An 18973-nucleotide genomic window follows, 5' to 3' on the forward strand; every position below is an offset into this window, starting at 1 on the left:
GAGTTCAAGACAAAGGCAGTAGAGGGAGGCGTGGCAGGGTGGTTATCACTAATTAGAATTAGGAAAGGATTCTGTAGTCAGGGGACTAGATGGTTGTTTTGGCTTTCGCTGAGGGGCTGCTAGCTCATTGTGGAGTGTCTTGTTAGAGTTTAGGTTTATGGAGCCTCTGGGTGGGCATTTGTTGGAGTTCTGGGATTTCTGGAGACTGTTTTCTGTGTGGGGGGAGAGGTCATCAGGTCTTTCATTTGTGGGTCTCCCCTGCTTTTACCAATTTCATATCAGTGTAGAGAGGGAACAACTAGACCTTTTTTATTTTTTTTTCCCCTGTATATTTTCGTTCTCATCAATGTTTAATGAAATCTGTTACTTATCCTACCAATTTAAAAAAAAAAAAAAAACTGTTAACCATCCAAAAGAAAGGAATAAAATGGAAAAGATTTTGTAGAGCAACTATGATATTGTTTCTCTTATGGATCATACATCTGTTTATACTGAGAACTTTTGTTGTTTCCTAAACATTATGCAGGTTGTTGCTTCACAAGATTGGCCAGAGGTAACAAAATATGCTTGCTTATTTTCTGCTCAAGCTAGTCGTGTAGAAATGATCCAGGATCTGTACACAGAATGTAAAGATCCATTACATGGAAAGAAGATATGTGGTGGAATGATACGGTCAGCTCTTTCTTCTCTTCTTCTCCAAGTGTTTTAAGTGGTTGTTGTCTTTTAGGATCATTGTACCATTGCCATTTTTCATTATGAACTCATTTTTTCTCTGCAGAGAACATCTTTTGTCTTATATAGCCAATAATAAGCGTAAGCCTGAAAGGATTATATTCTACAGGTATCCCTTTTGACTTACAATATTTATTGTTTATAGTTGTCCTCCAAAATGATTGTATCAATACTTCTGCCTTTTGCAGGGATGGTGTTAGTGAAGGCCAATTTCATCACGTCTTGCAGCATGAACTGAGAGCAATTAAGCAGGTTATTGGAAAGTTGCTCTCTTTAAATATGCATTATACAATTTTCCCCCTTTTGTGTTTCCTACCTGGTCTATGCATTTTAATATTAACTTGAACAGTTTCATTTTCCGTGTTTTTTTATCTTTTTTTCCTTTTAATTTTTAACAGGCATGGATCTCTCTTGCGCCTGAGTCTTCTGCACCTCCAATAACATTTGTTGTGGTCCAAAAACGTCATCACACAAGGTTGTTTCCTTACAACCATAATGATTTTAGATCAGTGGATCAGAAGAGTGGGAATGTTATACCTGGTAAGATGCCTATATATTTTTCTTTTCATTTCTGGTGGTGGTGGTGGTGGGAGGGGGGCGTATTTTGTTTCTTCTCAGTCCCCGTTATTTTCCTCTGTTTTTCTATCTAGATTGAAGGAGGTCAAATAGAAGAATTACCTTCCTATTTTATCATAGTTTTCTTTTCTAATTTGGCTTCTCTTTTGAACCAAACTGAGGGAAGTCACTGCTTTTTTTATTTTCTTTTTCCCTTTCTTCCATTTTCTTTGCAACTAACCATAGCGTTTGCAATTATCAAATTCTAATTTGAATAAGTTTTTTGCATTCTAACTTGGTTGGACCCGACACCTTGTTCTTGTGATAATGTTTTGCAGGAACTGTGGTGGATTCTGATATTTGCCATCATTCACAGTTTGACTTCTTTTTGTTAAGCCATAGAGGCATCAAGGTATATCTTTTTTATTTGTTTTCTTTACTTTTGAAGTTTTTCTTGTTTATGATATAGCTTAGATGATGGTGGTTCTTACATATAATTTTCAATGATGCATTGGTGTTTGTGGTTGAAAGGGAACAAGCCGTCCAACTCATTATCATGTTTTATGGGATGAGAACAAATTCAAAGCAGATCAACTCCAGACTCTGACCAACAATCTTTGTTACATGTATTTATTTCACTTTGCTTAAGTTTCTTTCAATGTTCCTTTTGGCTGAACGATAGGCATTTGAATTTAACCAATTCCTCTCTTTTTTCAATGTTCAGATACTCAAGATGCACTCGTTCCGTTTCATATGGTAAGCCTGTTGTAGTGATAAGTGTAGTGAAAACTACACTTATCACTAACCCTGCCTCTGTGTATTGCTTTTGTTTGCATATTTTTGCTCCTCTAGATATGCTTGTGCTGATATTGGCAAATTTGATGTATAACAATTACAGTGGCACCAGCATATTACGCTCATTTGGCTGCTTTTCGTGCACGCTTTTACTTGGGTCATGATTCATCATCGGATGCTAGCTCAGCAGACTATACCCAGGCTGCAGATATCCCCGTTAGACAACTCCCAACCTTGGCTCAGAATCTGAAGAAGACCATGTTCTATATTTGAAGGTTCTACTTCACGAGAAACCAAGGGATTTATCCCTTGTCATTTTCTAGTATGGGCTTTCTAAATAAGGATTGAATCCTTTATGATCAGACACTTTGTTTGGTGGTTTGTATTGTTGTTACTGTGAGTTAACTGTTAACAATGGCATTCTTGTGCTTTCTATTATTGCTAATGTTTTCTGCTATTATCAACTACTTGATGCTGTTACTGATAGAAGTAGCATGTGTACGTTGCATGATGTGGTGGCTTTGTTCAGAATTACAGCTGGGAGGGTGACTTGCTTTCATTGGCCAAAAAAGCTTACCCTTTTTTAGGTGGTGTTTGGCTTGGTCTGCTTTTGCGTATCATTCTCATTCCTACTCGTTGGAAATGTAAAACATTGTGGTTATGAACCACAAATTTTGTGGAATACAGTTCATAGTGCTCTATAAAAAGTGTATTCCGTTGAACCAGAAATCTAGAAAAGGTGTTCTTATGATGGTAGTTTTACTTTTCCAAACAAACTGGTCAAAACTAGGGCAAATGGAAATACATGGTCATGTCATGACAAAGCTTAGCCCCAAGGCTTTCTCGAAAACATTAGGATTCATCGAATTCAAAAGTGGGTGGTATTCCGAGGTCGAACTGTTTTTGTCTCCGGGTTGTAGGTTATTGGTTTGACGGTCCGAGTTGAATGGATCAAATTGCCCCAAATGTGTGTGTATGTATATATATATATATATTGATGTAGCACGATCCAGTAATTCTTTGCTGGAATGACAGCTCAAACGTCAGCATGTGAGGTTGGAAGGCCAAACTATAAGAGAACAGTTAGAGTATTTGGGGTGGGCACTTTGATGCTTAAGTCAGCAAAGAATTGTAAGAGTTAAAAAGTAAGAGAGCTAGAATGCTTGAGAGCTAAATCGCACTTGCTTTTTTTGAGGAATGGGGCACCTTTATATAGGGAGAGGTTGTTGTGGACTTCATGTAACGTGTCTGAGATCACCGGCTTGTTTGGTTTGGGGGTAATTTCATGCCAGAGACGGAATTTGCGTAAATTGATAACACCTATCTGATTGCCTCTTAAGCGGGTAGGACGAGAGTCAATTCCATCGGTGTAGCGATGTGGTCCTAAATCAGTTGGAGATGATAACCTGCTCATGAAGGAGGTCACCCATCACATCGTGCAAGTCACCAATCAAACCTTGGTTAGGTTAGTAAAGGCAAGACGCCTCTTACACCGACCTGACATCTTCCAGGGCATCCATAGGTCGGCCTATTGAGGTGGGGTCGAGGAGGTTGAGACAGGCGCGATGTATCTGAAGTACTTCCAAAGTCAATGCTTACATGGTATTGAGGTGTTATATGATGGTTATGGGGTGCCATGTGTCGTGATGTCACTAGAGGGCCAAATTACTCCTCACTAGATATGTTATATGTATTTTTATATTTAATTTATGTTTTTAATTCATTTTTATTTTTTATTTATGAAAGTATTAAAATTTGCAATTTGTGGCCAACAAAGGTGTTTATGCCACCTTGGGATGCATAGATCTCGAAAAGTTACTCAAACTAAAAATATATATATATATATATATATCACCACAATCAAACATCAAAGTGCAAAGTTATGGCCTCTAAAAGTTTGCATGCTTTGAGTATGCAACCCGCAACCCAATGACCAGGTCTAACAAGTCAACAGTTGAACTGATTGGATCAGACAATTTTTTACCAAATCAATGGTTTTTGACCACCTAATGGGTTTTGACTGAAACAGACCTAAAATCCTGGTCAGGTGACAATTCAAATGGTTTAACTGACCGCATCAATGGTGGGTTGAAAACAATGGTATTTTCTCTTGAAAGCTATTGGGCTGTACTCCAAGGACCACAGGGTCCGAATTTGAAATTTGTATCCAAGAGCTACATCCAACTTGCATTCAGAAGAGTCTAGATTCTCTATCCACAAGGCACCATAACTGAACACAAGGTTCAAAGTATTAGAAACGCAAACAATATCGGAAAGACAATCTTAAGAGACGTATCAAGATACGCTTTGGATACGCATAGATATGGACGAAAAATTAAGATACTATAAATATTTTAGGAAATTCAAATATATCCTAAAAAATATATTACTAACAATAATTACAAGTTTTAAATGATTGTAAATAAGTTATTTAAATGTAAAAATCCATATTTATAATCATTTAATTATAAATAATTACAATCAATAATTGTTGAAAAATGATGGAATAAATAAAATGTGAGAAAAAAACTAAAATATGAATGTATATACATCAATTTTCAAATAACCAATATAAATGCTATCTGTACATCAATTTATATTAATATTTATTAGTATATAAATTTTAATAATTAATTCTAGCATTTACTAATAAATATCTATTAAGAAAAGAGAAAATTTACTTAAAAATTATAATGCATATGACCATAACAAACAAATGGGCATGGCCTAGTGGTGACTCATGGTTGTTAAAACCTAGTGACTAGTCCGAATCTTGCCATTGTTTAAAGTCTAGTTTTTATACTAACAAAATGAAAGAAAAGTTAAAGTAGGAATAAAAGACTAATTAATGAAAGAAAAGTTAGAATTAAATATAGAAGTAATTAAAGAGATTAATGAATGAAGGGCACCTAAAAAAATCAAGTGTATTGGGTTGTGTTGGACTGTTTTGGGCCCGTATCAGCTAAAACAGCCTGATATGGGCCTGTATTGACGTGATACATATGAAAAGAAACGGAACAAATGATTTTTACACGTTCTGCATAGCGTATCAACTGATATACTTTGCAAAATTTTTTGAACCTTGGTTAAGAGTCGGAGATCTGGACTGAAGTAAAATTATTAACAATAATTCTCACTTTTGTTTGGGCCCCATCTCCTTAAATGCAAGGTTAAAAATATTGAAATGCAAATTTAGTATTTGTTATTTTATACAATTTATAAAATAAATTTTGTATACATATTATATGACATAATATAGGAAATATTATGTATATTGTTTTATGCATACAATATATAGGTTTATAATCAGGTCTGGATCAGTTTATGTTTCAAGCATAGGCTCCCGGGCCTAGGTTATAGCCTTATCACAAGTGCAAAGCCTAGCCCATGATCACCCCTATTCTAGGCACAAAGGTGATATGCAAGGAGTGGTCAAAAATAGGCCATGGAAGTTGGAACTTCGACAAGCCAATTACTACTCATTCAACCATAGGGGAAAAACACAGGCCTAGCATCGATACAATTCAGCCATGATTTGGGTGTGTTTGGCTGATATACAAATTTGGTTGCACTTACTTTGGCTGTGTTTAGTTGCAACACAAATTTATTTGCATTAGTGCAAAACTCTGGTAGTGCAAATGATTTGGGTGAAAATTCTGATTTACTTTTATTTCAAACTTTACCTTTATTTTACTTATTTGCAGTAAAAATGAAATAAAATAAGACCTGAAGCATAACAGAATAAAATCCAAAACAAAATTAAACCAAAATTTGCATATTTTTTATTTGTACTCCCATGTATTTGTACTAGTGTAAATAAAATTGTGTTGCAACCAAATGCAGCCTTTGGGTCAAAATATACATCTTACCAATGGAGGCGAACAACCCGCTCATGGGGAGTAAGGTGGTGGAGGCGAAAGGGAAGGTGCTTAGCAGTAGATAGGAAAACGGAAATGCAGCAGTTTCTTAATGATTATATAAGAATCCAGGTGGAGGTGGATTCAACAACCACTACAAGCAACAAAAAGCTTCAAATTGAAAAGAAGAGAACGTACTTGATGGGTTAACCTTTGCTATGAACATCTATCAAATTGAAAAGAAGAGAACGTATTGCAATGCACACTGAGGTGGTGTTTGATAACGCTTTTAAGAGGTATGAAATCTGAAAACATTACTTTTCAGATTCCATAAGCATTTGGGTATGCATCTTAAAATTGATCTGAAATTGAGTTTCAGATCTGAAATGTTTAGATTGCGGGCCATCACTGAACGTGCTCAAACACGTTCCAAATGTGTCTGAAAGTCTTAAATGCCCCTCATAATATTGAAATGGATATCCCTTTTTAAACCCAAATTTGTTTCTTTCAACTCCTAACCATCGGTGACACAGGACAACACTCGAAGGGAGATGGTGACAGGGAACTCGAACAAACACTATATTTGCCGGCCACCACTACCGCTGTTCTCAGTCGACCGGCGGTGGCCCTATTCAATTTCTCCGCAGTGGTGTTCTCAGTCGGCAGTCCTGTTCGATTTCCCTCTCCCTCCCTCCCTCTTTCTCGTGTTCTCTCTCCCATGTCAAGGCAGCCATTATTGTTGTTCTCAATCAGTCGGTGGTGGTCCTGTTCAATTTCTCAGTCCCTCTCTCTCTCTCTCTCTCCCCCTCCCCCTTTCTTCTTGTCAGCCGCCACTATCGCTGTTCTCAGTTGGCCGACAGTGGTGCTATTCGAGGTAGGGTGGGGAGTTAGATAACACCAGGGAGTTGATGGAGATTTGAACGGCTCGGATTTTGAGTCTAGCTCAGTGGTTGTGCCTGTGGAGTTCATGATAGGGAGAAGGAAGCAGCAAGAAGGTTTCAAGAGTGGTAGAGAGAAGCTGAATTATAACATATAAATTTATTTCTAATAATTATCAAATTATAAATTTATTAAACATTAATGTTTTTATTTTTTATAATTTTTATTTGTATTAATTATTAATTATTTTAATTTTTATAAGTTTTTAAATATTTTAATAGTTTTAATTTAATAATTTGACCATTATTAAATATTTTTTTTCATTGTTTCATAGATTTTATTACTATTTTCATTATTATTTTAACTCTTAATAATTTATTTTTAATATGAATTTATAAGTTTTTAAATATTTTAATAGTTTTAATTTAATAATTTGACCATTATTAAATATTTTTTTTCATTGTTTCATAGATTTTATTACTATTTTCATTATTATTTTAACTCTTAATAATTTATTTTTAATATGAATTTATATGTATTTTTCAATTTTATTCTTATTTTAATAAAGTATTTTTTATTTTTATAATTTGCTCATATTTTTAATATTATTTTGAATTTAATAAATTATTTATATGAAATAATGAAAATTGAACTCAAAATTACAACATAGTCTGTTTAAGGGGTAAAATAGTAATTTAGGGAATTTCAGATGTTGAAATCAATCAGACCTTCTAAAAAGTAGAAAAGCATCTATGCCTCTTTTCAGATTTTAGACACTTTTAACATCTTTTTAACTTTTAAGATTTCAGATTTATCAAACGCCACCTAAGTAATTAATTTAAGTGAGTGAAGTGTGGTCATTTTTATAAGAATTTTAAGCTGATTTTCTAAGACAATCATGATATCAAAAGGGAACAAGGAAGAAATGTTCCAAATACAAAAGAATCACTAATAGTCCATTTGGTTGTTGAGGAACAATGGGATGAGAAAGTAAAATTTTATTTTCTCAACTTAGGTACCTGTGTTTGTTTGTTGGGACATATTATCTCATAGAAGCTTTCCAATGTTTGGTTGATGAGAAAATTTTGCAAGATGTTTGGTTTTAGCTAGCTTGGTATCCAATTCCACAACACAACCCTATTTATGTGTGGAATCTAGCAACTTGTTCTTCCAATAGTAGTCCTCAGTGTATCATGGAGTCGTCCAGTCTCCCATAGGATTTTACAAAGCTAGTAGAAGGTTTCCTTACCCATTCTTAACTGGTTGTAACAATCAATCTGTTGTCCCCTATATAATCGATCCAATAGATCTTATCTTTATAATTCTCAGTTAACGGAAAGTTCCCTATTAACATAGTCCAACCATTCTTGTACAATGGTCAATGCAACTACAACTCCACTAGTTACAACTCCAACAATCATAATTAGCATTTCATTATCCATCTATGAAATATAAAACAAGTGATCCAACATATGGCACAAAGTTCCAAGGTCCATGATTAGATGGCATTGTAAAAGGATTCCATAATGATGAACTTATAATTAGATCATTTGTAACATGTTGGATAATATTTCTAATAGGAGAACATACATATCAATAAATTATTTATGTTGATATAAATATCACTTTTGTTGGTGCTACACTCTTTATCCCCCTTTCTTCCTTGCTCTATCTCTCTCTCCCCCTAATGTCCCCTTTCTCTATATATATTTCTCTCTCTCTCTCAAGTTCCCCCTCTCTCTGTATCTCTATATCTCTCTCCCCATCCCTCTCTCTCCATCCCTTTCTCCATCTCTCTCTCTACATCTGTCTCCCCACTCTCTCTCTCTCATGTTCCCCTTCTCTCTATCTCTCTCCCCCTCACTATCCCCATCCCTCTATCTCTCTCTCATGTTCCCCCCCATCTATATCTCTATATATCTCTTTCTCTCCCCCTAACTCTCCATCCCTCTCTTTATCTCTCCCTCTTTCTCCATCTCTCTCTCCCTCTCTCTTTCATTTTCCCGCTCTCCCCCACCGTATTTTCAAGAGGATATTCAAGATACCTGTAAATTAGAATAGTATATTCAATTTTGCAAATCAGTAAAGAATTAGTTTTATGCTACAAGAGAAAATGTATATACTCATAACTACTGCAATATATTTCATTTTAGGCCCCGTTCGCTTTTTGGTAAGTTACTTATCCGGGTAAATGCACTTACCCAAGTGTTTCCCAAGAAAGACTTACCCAAGTAAGTGCATTTACCCATGTTCTTTTATTTCCCATGCAAACCAGACAATGACCATTTTAGCCATAAAAATCCATTATTATAAGGGACATTTTTGTCCCATTCAAGTGTTGGCAACTTTCCCCCAAGGTGGGAAAGTTATTTACCCACCTAGAAAAATAAACTTTCCCTAGTCCCCACACAAATCTGAAAAAAGAACATGGGATTTTTTATCAATGGGAATCAAAATCCCATTGACCAACTTCTCCCCTCTCAAAATCCGAAAAAAGAACGCCCCCTTATTATAGTTCTATGGTCTTTTTATTTGCTTAATCAACAGAACTATATGAAACACATTCGTGTTAAATAGCAACAAAACTATAGAACTACAAATATGGATATTTTGTTTCCTTGATCAACAAAACTATATGAAACACATTTGTGTGAAGTATGTTTTCTTGTTATGAAGAACAAAAGGAAAGCAAAATAAACAATGGCTTACTTTTGAATAACAAAGTAACTATCCAAAGATTCATTCACATATAAACCAAAATGAAATACTTCATGAAATGGAATATACATCTACATCTACAAGTTTTTACACACAAATCAAACATATTAATTGAACAAGCAAGTAAACACACTAAATAAACAATGTTAAAGAAAAAATAAAACAAAATTAACACATAGGCCGGTTGAGGCTCAGAAGTATGTTTAGTCAAATGTTAAATGGAGGAAATTGACACACAGACATAGGATAGTAGTGTTAATGGGTGGAAGTCGGCGGAAACCATGGTCAATTTGAGGAAACCGTGGGAAATACATTAGATATTGAACGAATACATGTAATCGCTAGATCTAGATCATCAATGCTAAACCAGGTGTTAAATAGTGATAGATCTGGAATGAACACATGAATTTGCCAGATCTAGAGCAACAAGGTTAAGCTAAGTGCTAAATGCACCAGGTCTAGAGAACTGGTGCCTTGTTTCTACTCACTAGCAATGAAAAAATTGTTCAACCAACCATGGTTGAAGAGGCAAAACGAAAAGATGTCAATGGAGAAGAAATCACGAAAGTGAATGAAAATGGTCTAAAAATAAAAGGAAAACACGAGAGGAAGTTGGATATATGCTTACCGTTGCAAGAGACCGCTAGACACATCACCGGAGCGTGGGTAGCTTGGAGGATAAGCAAGCGGAAGACGATGGTCTGAGTCTTGGTAGTTTGATAGGCTCAATAAATTTTCTCACAAAACCTAACCTTTCTTTCTCTTCTCAACGGGGTCTAACCATTTTGGCATGACCTCCCATCCCTCTAATTTCCTCGGTTTCTAGCAAAACAAATGCAGGAAACGTGGAATATTCCACCAATGTTCCTTCCGTCCCTTTCCTTTCTCACAAACCAAACAAACCATAAGGAATTGGCAAGATGATGAATTAAGTGAGTTTAACTAAGGGTTTGTTTGATTGCTGAGAAAATTGGACTAAGAAATGATGGGATGAAAAGAGGAAAAATTATTTTCTCAATTAGTTATAATGTGTTTATTTGTTGAGAAAATTTTTGTGAGAAAATCCGCTTTCCAGTGTTTGTTTTACAAGAAAATTTATAGGAGAAAAATCATGCTCAACAATAAAAATGCATGTAATTTACTTTTATGACAACTTGCACCCCTCAAATGAATGACACATACGATTGAACTTGCAACGTGGCATGACAGTGTTATTAAACTTGCTCATTCAAAAATTTTACTTAAAAAGAGTAAGAAATGCTTCATTATTTGGACCTGCTCATTCATCATAGAATTTGTTCATAGGTCTACTCAATGTACTTATCCATAAAAAACATGTGCATGACTCATGATGCTTCCCAAAATAACCCCATAGTTAAGATGATTAATCATGACTCATGAACACTTTATTCAAGACAAAACAAATGCAACTCATGTTATTAAAACACTCAAATGGATTTATGAATTTTGTTTTGCAAAAGAAAATTGAAAAGAGGAAAACTTCAATCATCAAAGTTTTCTTACTTCAGACAGAAATAGCATTGTCTAGAGTTGGAGCGGAAGTGGAAGCTTCTTCATCTAGGAGGAAAACTGGCTCCTTCTGTATCCTAAACCGGATGAGTGGGAGAAACTTGGATTCTTCGTAAGTCTCTCCTCAAGGCTGAAACTCAAAAAAATAATAATAGTAAATCAATGAAACCAATTTCATTCTTCAACACTTCACTTCTTACAAAAAATGAGAAAGAAAAATAGTGAGCAATGGCATAAAGAAAACCTATTGGATTCAAAGTTTCAATGATCTACGCAAATGGGGTTAAAATGTTAGATCTGGACATGGATGCATGCTCGTGGAGAGCGTGATTTTATTTCAGCAAAACCTTTGCCAGAGATGATGAAGAAAATGTCTGAGCTTCCAGCCATTGAGGGGGAAAACATGGGGTTGGGGAAGAAGGAACCATGGATCGGGAAAAAAAAAAAACAAAACAAAAAAGGGTAGAATAGGACCGCTAGAGAGAGAGATTCATGGATCTTGTGTTACCTTTCAGAGAGATGGCCGGAGAAGCTACCGGAGATATGGCCGTTGGATTGCTACTTCAAAGGGAGAGGAGACTGTTGACTTCTTGCTCTGACAAAGCCCGAGCAATTTTCTTAGCTTTTTCTTTTCCCACTGGGGTTGCACTATTTTGGTGCGACACCGCTCATTTCATTTTGGTATCCCGCATCCCTCTCGTTTCTCATCCCAAAACACTATTTACCAACAAACAAACACAAAAAATGGAGAACATTCGGGAATATTCCTTTTTCTCATCCTTTTCTCAGTAAACAAACAGACCCTAAGGGAAAAGTTTGAAAGAGGCCGACTCTACCCATACTCAATGATATAATTTATCATACTTAAATGTTGATTGAAATCCAAAAGACATCAATACAAATGTCTTACACACTTTGATATTGGATTGTTCCTGTATTTAGAATCTTGTGGGAAATTGTTGTATTTTTAGTGGTTTGGAGGGAAGATGCAAAATACATGAATCTCTCTCTCTGGTTTATCTTTTATTTATTTTGTCTTTATCTCTTGTCCCAGCCTTCCAAAACGTGTAAAAGCACATTGTCTCACTTTTCCTAGGAAAAGATGTGTTATTCAACTTATAACTTACCTTGTTATCTCTATGGGTTGAGATCCATTGGAGAAGAATACACTATACATTGTGTCCACATGTTTGTGTGGGGTTGGGGGTGCTTTCACACATATGCACACATGCCAAGTCAGTCTGGGCCAGGCTAGGTTGAGATGTGGGCATGGGTGTAGGTGCAAGTATACATGTATGCCACATCTTATCCCTTTTAAACAGTTATGTTTTAAACATTAATCCATTTAACCATTGCTTAAGGGGAAACACATATATGTTTAATAGGGAATTAGACAATGCGATGACACACAATTACTGCTATTACATTATTTCAACACTATCATCATAATAAGAGCACTCTAAATTGATTCAATGAGGACTAATGAATGCACATCTACTAGAAACCTATAGGTTGTTTCATCTTATAAACCGATTTGCAAAACCCAATTGCACTACAAGTGCCATATGCAATTTTAGGTCATTCCTCACTATTTTCACACTTTCAGTTTGCAATTTTGCAATTCACAAGCATCTTTTGCAGTGTTTCACACTTCAAACTTTATCTTTTGTAGCTTACACGAGTTCAAAGTGTGCAAAAACGATAAGTTCCATTCACCCTTCCTCTACCTATATATTTATAATAGTTTGTATTAGTCTTTCTAGATGTCTTGAGAAGTTTTGTTGTTTTTTAGTTCTAAGTATTTCTAGTGCCGTGTTTCTATTTTGTTGGTTGTTTATTTGTGTATTTGTCCCTTTGTTGGCTTTTAATTTGGATAGAAACATATTGGAAAGAGAAAATCCGTGTCTGTGTGTTATAAACAAAACGTCTCATTTGACGATTCTAAAGATTAATGGGTTGGGTTGACTTGGTTGGGTCAAGGCAGGTTTGGTTGGATCCAACCCATTTAATTTCAATTAAATGCATCATTAAGACGTTAATGGGTTGGTAGATCATATGGTTTGGATTGAAGCTCAACCCAACCCCCAACCTATCTGATTGCCACCCCTAGGTTGGATAATGAAGAAAAACAAATAAGTCCTAGTGTGGCCCTATTACTTGGTGCAGAATTTGTATACATACCCTGGTCCAACAAAGATGACTTTAGGAGGGTTCGGCTCTCATATCTATATCTATACTATCTTTAAAAGTATAAATGAGAGTATAGAAATTTTGTTTGGCTAAAATATCCCCTATTTTTGAATTTGGTCCTTCACTAACTGTGAGGGCAAAAAAAAAATGTAATTTGAACTACTACTTTGCACCTCCTTTAGTTTTTTCTCATTAAGTCATATATTTAATAAATTAACTCCCATTATCTTTCATTGAATCCTATGTTTAACTAAATACACTAATTTTTAATTTGATACCTCTTTAATTGTGAGGCAATAAAATGTAATTTGAACTACTACTCTTGACCCCATTCACTTCCCCCTCATAAGGTCTTATATTTAAGGTTTTATTTTCTATTCTCTATGATTTGATCCTACATTTAATTTAATTTTCCTCACCAATAAATTCTATCATTAATATATCCAATACCTTTAACAATATAAAACTCATACCATTCTTGTGTCATAGTGGGAAGTAAGCAATTCAACCATCCAGGTCAAATAGATCAACCCATGATGTTATAGTTAAATAATAAAACTTTCAAAATAGAAATAAATACAAAAAATATAAAATATATAAGGAAATTTGAGCACACCTATAATATTTTATTTTAATCAAACTAAAGAAAAATAAGTGTGACCAATAATATTTTTATTGATGTTGGGAATGAAATACAATTTTTAAAACCGGTCCAAATGAAGTTAATGATTTTTTTTTCCTATCTAGTGGTGGGTTAACAATTCAACTTTTGGGTCAAATGTGTTAACCATTCATGTCAAAATTAAATAATAAAATTTTAAAAAGATTAAAACACAAAAAATGGAAAATACAGAAATTCAAATAAGACACAATAAATTTAACAAGCTAAATAGCAATAGTTTAAACTCCAATAATTATTGAATTTTCTATTAAATAACAAAACAAAAATAGATTTATACGTAACTATTGAAAATATATTTATCACAAAAAACAATAAACAATTACTGAAATAAAATAAATATTAATTTTAGTATGGATAAATATAATAAATAAAGATTAAGTTTTTAAAGTTATTGTTAATAAAAAATATTTTTTTGAAAGTTATTTCCTAGAATTATTAATTGGTATAAGTAAAATTAGTTATTTACAATATTATTTATTTATTGAAATAATATCATTATTTAAATTTTAAAATATTAATTACTTGTTGAATTTAATAGTCCATAAAATTATATTACTATTAATACATAATTTTATTATTTTAACTATTTAAAATCTAGTTATGTTAAATATTTTGTTATTTAAAATATTTAAATAATATTTCATTTTTAATGTTATATTTTTATTATTTGAATAACATTTGGATTGAATAATCCAGAAAAATCATTATTTGTATTGTTTGTACATAATTTTGTGATAAATTTTGTAAAAGTATATAATTATTAATAATATGAATATTATTAAATTAATTATAATTATTTTTTGTTTTTTAATAAATGTTTTAAAGTTATTATATAATTTTGGTTGAATATTTAAATATTTCTTAAATTTTTTAATTCAAACTTTCTTTAGATAGATGTAGATAAAAAGTGGGGGAGATGATAAATAAGAAATAGAGATAATTTAGGAGAGAAACTCTACTAAATTAGAGATAGCTTAGGAGATAGTTGGGGATAGTAGGGGAGGTTGTTTAGGAGAAATTTTAGGATATTAGATTATTTAGGTCATAGTTGGGGATGTTGGCAACAATCACCGTATCATCGGAGGCTTGTGTGATTGTTGCCAACATGGGACTCTTAGTCCATGTTGGACACAACAAAAAGCGTATATTGAAATTGCCCTTTAATGTTAGGTGATTGGAAAATAAAAAAGGTTTTACTTTCTCTCTCTCTCTCTCTCAAACAATCTCCCTTACACTCTCTCACTCACAGTCATCTTTATCTACTCAACGACTATGTGATTTAAAAATAAATAAAAATGGTTTTTGGTTTCTGTATTTACGTTTTCTATATCAATTTCTCTCATTCTCTCTACCTATCGTTCTCCCTCAATCTTTCTCATTCTCTTTCTTGGTCGATCTCTCCTTCTCCCTTAATTTCTATTATTCTCCCTTAGTATGGTTCAAAAATCATTACACCAATTTGATAAAAATTCACAATAAACTCTTGGCTATGAAATTTACACCAATTGGAGAATGATAAAGATTGAGGGAGAAGGAGATATCGACCGAGAGAGAGAGTGAAGAAGAAGAATGAGAAAGATTAAGGGAGAAGGGAAAGTGATTTGGCTACAAACCAAGAGAGAGAGAGAGAGTAGTTTTGATTTGGCTACAAACCAAAGCTGAGAGAGTGGGAGAGACAAAGGGAGCGAGAGCGGGAGATCAAAATATGACCGTGAAAGTGAAAGAGAAGGGAAGGTGATCGAGAGACAGAGGGAGTGGGAGAGAAACTGAAAACCTATTTTTGGTATAGGTTTTTTGTTGTGTCCAACATGGACTAAGAATCCCATGTTGGCAACATCTACATAAGCCTCCGACGACATGGTAGGGGTTTTTATAATTTGAAAATTAGAGCCGGTTGTTAGAGTTTTGTTGGTTTCTGGACCAACCTAAAACCTAATTTTAAATGTACAATTGACTTTGACTATAATTTTCTCTTTAAATTATATATTTCATTTACACTATATAAAATATTTTTTACTTATCACACATAATTTTTGTTTGTCTATGGTATCATTTGATTCAAACCACTAACCCACCATTTAAAAATAAAAATTGTTTGATTTCTAAGTTGACATTAAATTCTGTATTACATTTCCATCATCGATAAAATTAATATGCACAATATTAGATATGTACCTAACATTTTATTTTTTATAAATATATAACATTAGATATGTGCCCAAAATTTTCTTTATCGTTTTTTTTTTAATTTTTGTGATTATTTGTATTTTCTATTATTAAAAAAGTTATTATTTGATTATGACATCATTTCATTTCTAGGTAGATTTTGAATTTCGCAATCAATTTTCATCATTAACAAAAATACTTCTTACATTTCATAGTTATTTATTTAAATTTTTATTATTTAATTATGACATTATTTATTAATCCATTTGACCTCAAATGATCGAATTACTTGCCCACCACCGGGAGGGAAGAAAATGGTTTTGTTTTCAAATTATTTTTTAAAATATTTATTTTTATACTATTAAAATTAATATTATAGATTTAATTACAAGAATTTAATGATAAGAAAAATATATCTTAAATATAGGATTTAATGAGAGAGAATAGGAAAATATTTTTATTTCCAATTGGTTCTAAATTTTACATTTCATTCCCATCATTAATAAAAATATTTCTTATTTATCATACTTATTATTGTTTAATATGTATGTTAAAAATGTTCTCAATTTTTTTTTTAATTTCTATTTTTTCATTTTATCTATTTTTAATTTTATTATTTAATTGTGGCAACATGGAATAATCCATTTGACCCAAAATGATTTAATTTCTTACCAAACCTAGATGAAAACACTATTTTTGTTAGGTAGATTTTAAAAGTATAAGCTTTATATTATTGAAATTATTTATTTATTAAGTATGGATTTAATTAATAGAACTTAATAATGAGGAGAAACAAAAATGACTTAAATATATGATTCAATGAACATGAACGCAAGTTAATAACTTAAATGTTGGATTTAATGAGAGAGAATTGAATGCATTGAATATCTTTAAATTACCTCTTTTCAACTCATTTAATATCAAGAATCGATTACCCTATTTGCCTTATTTTTTATCAATAAATTTAAATATAGAGGGATAAATTTTGTCCTTATAAAATTCTATAAATATTCTTGATGCCATTCATGCTTTTTAAAGTAGTATAGATATATACACATATACATATGCATATAAGTATATATACTTAATACATATATATGATGATGTGGCATAGCCTGAACCGTTCGACCTAGCCAATCGAATCGGTGACCCACGACCCAGAGGCAGAAATGGTTTGGCCTCTGAGTCAATTTTTAAAACATTGATTTAGGTTATAGGAACATGTGGGAGAGAGAGAGAGAGGGAGATTTTATGAAGGTTTTTTAGTGAAGTAGAGTTTCTAATTGGTAGTTTTGAATACCCCTTTCGAGGACTCTATTTTTCATTTCCCAACCCACCCATTAAGCCAAGTGGCAACACTATCCCCCACCTTCCTCTATATTATTTCTAATTCCTATTTATCTCTAAAATTATTTCTAATTACGTAGAGAGTTTCTCTCCTAAATTATCTCTAAGTCATATTTACCCTCTCCCACTTTTGATCTATATCTATCTAAATAAAGTTTGAACTAAAAAATGTAAGAATTATTTAAATATTATAATGAAATTATGTAATAGCTTTAAAATATTTGTTATAAACTAAAAAATAATATTTTTATGGATTATTCAGTTTAATAACTAAATAATATTTTAAAAATTTAAATGACAAAATTATTTAAACATTATTAACATAATAAAAAATTAAAACTAAAAAATATTATTCAAATATTTCAATAACTAAATACCTTAAATAAAAAATATAAAAAATATCTAAATAATTATACAACATAATATTGAATATTACATAATAACTTTAGAATAAATAAAATTTAATTATTTTACATATTATTTAAATATTTAAATAACTAAATATTTTAAATAGCGATATATTTAACATAACTAAATATTAAATAGTTAAAATAACAAAATTATATGATAATAGTATAATTTATAATTTTAAAGATTATTATATTCAATAAATAATTAATATTTTAAAAATATAAATAATGTCATTATTTGAAAAAATAAATACTATTTTAAATAACTAATTTTTAAATATGTTAAATATAAAAATTAATAACTAAATCATATTCTGAATATTAATTAAAAATAGATTAAATAAGGAAAATATGTAATAACTTTCAAAAGCTAATACTTAATAATAATAAATTTACAATATTTATCTATATTTATTATATATTTTATATACTATAATTAAAATTGAGTAATTATTTATTGTATTTGTGATAAATATATTTTTAACAATTATGTATAAATCTATTTTTATTTTGTTATTTAATAGAAAATTTTCAATAATCATTGGAGATTAAAATATTATTTTAAATTTAATTTATTATACTTATTAGATTTATTATATTTTTTGTTATAATTTATTGATTAATATTTGTTAGAGATTAAACTATTATTGTATATTACACTATTTATTGACTAATTTAATATATTTTTAGTGTTTATTGTATTTTCATATTTATTGTATTCATTTTATATTTATTATTTATTTGTTATATTTTCATTATAAATTTATTTTCAATAATAGTGTATTTTCGATATAAATTCTTAATAATTAATGGAGATTAAACTATTGCTATTTATTTGAGGCTAAACTATTAATTTAGCTAAAATTAGGAGTGTTCATGGGTCATTTTGGTTCGGTTAAAGGCTGTTTGGCCAACTAATGTATAATAATAAAATTAGTAGTGAAAGGTATTATATATTATAATATATAGAATATTTTAAAGTATATAATATATTATTAATAGTATATAATTAATATAATATAAAATATTTGTGTAGATCAAGCTTAGGACTTGGGATCAAGATCTAGGCCTAATGGTTGGGCTAGGCTTGGGTTCAGGCCTTGTCATTTTCT

The 18973-nt window shown here is 31.8% G+C and overlaps 1 protein-coding gene and 1 long non-coding RNA gene across 2 annotated transcripts in view; one reads left to right on the forward strand and one right to left on the reverse strand.

The window, feature by feature from the left end:
- Positions 1-2549, forward strand: part of LOC104606964 (protein argonaute 1B-like) — a 40286-nt gene extending 37737 nt beyond the window's left edge. The window contains exons 17-24 of the mRNA XM_019199384.2: positions 527-672; positions 779-841; positions 921-984; positions 1131-1272; positions 1626-1699; positions 1819-1913; positions 2012-2043; positions 2186-2549. Of these exons, the coding sequence (XP_019054929.1) occupies positions 527-672; positions 779-841; positions 921-984; positions 1131-1272; positions 1626-1699; positions 1819-1913; positions 2012-2043; positions 2186-2355 (786 nt within the window). The 3' untranslated portion in view covers positions 2356-2549. The remainder of the gene's footprint in view (positions 1-526; positions 673-778; positions 842-920; positions 985-1130; positions 1273-1625; positions 1700-1818; positions 1914-2011; positions 2044-2185) is intronic.
- Positions 2550-7153: 4604 nt separating this feature from the next.
- Positions 7154-11549, reverse strand: LOC148792237 (uncharacterized). The gene is made up of 3 exons (XR_016085718.1): positions 11311-11549; positions 11061-11196; positions 7154-10417 (listed from the first exon to the last, which is right to left on the reverse strand). It is a non-coding gene; the product is annotated as an uncharacterized LOC148792237 (long non-coding RNA).
- Between the last annotated feature and the right edge of the window lie 7424 nt (positions 11550-18973).

Source organism: Nelumbo nucifera, chromosome 4, assembly GCF_055504915.1.
Source record: "Nelumbo nucifera cultivar China Antique chromosome 4, China Antique-T2T, whole genome shotgun sequence".
Taxonomy (NCBI): domain Eukaryota; kingdom Viridiplantae; phylum Streptophyta; class Magnoliopsida; order Proteales; family Nelumbonaceae; genus Nelumbo; species Nelumbo nucifera.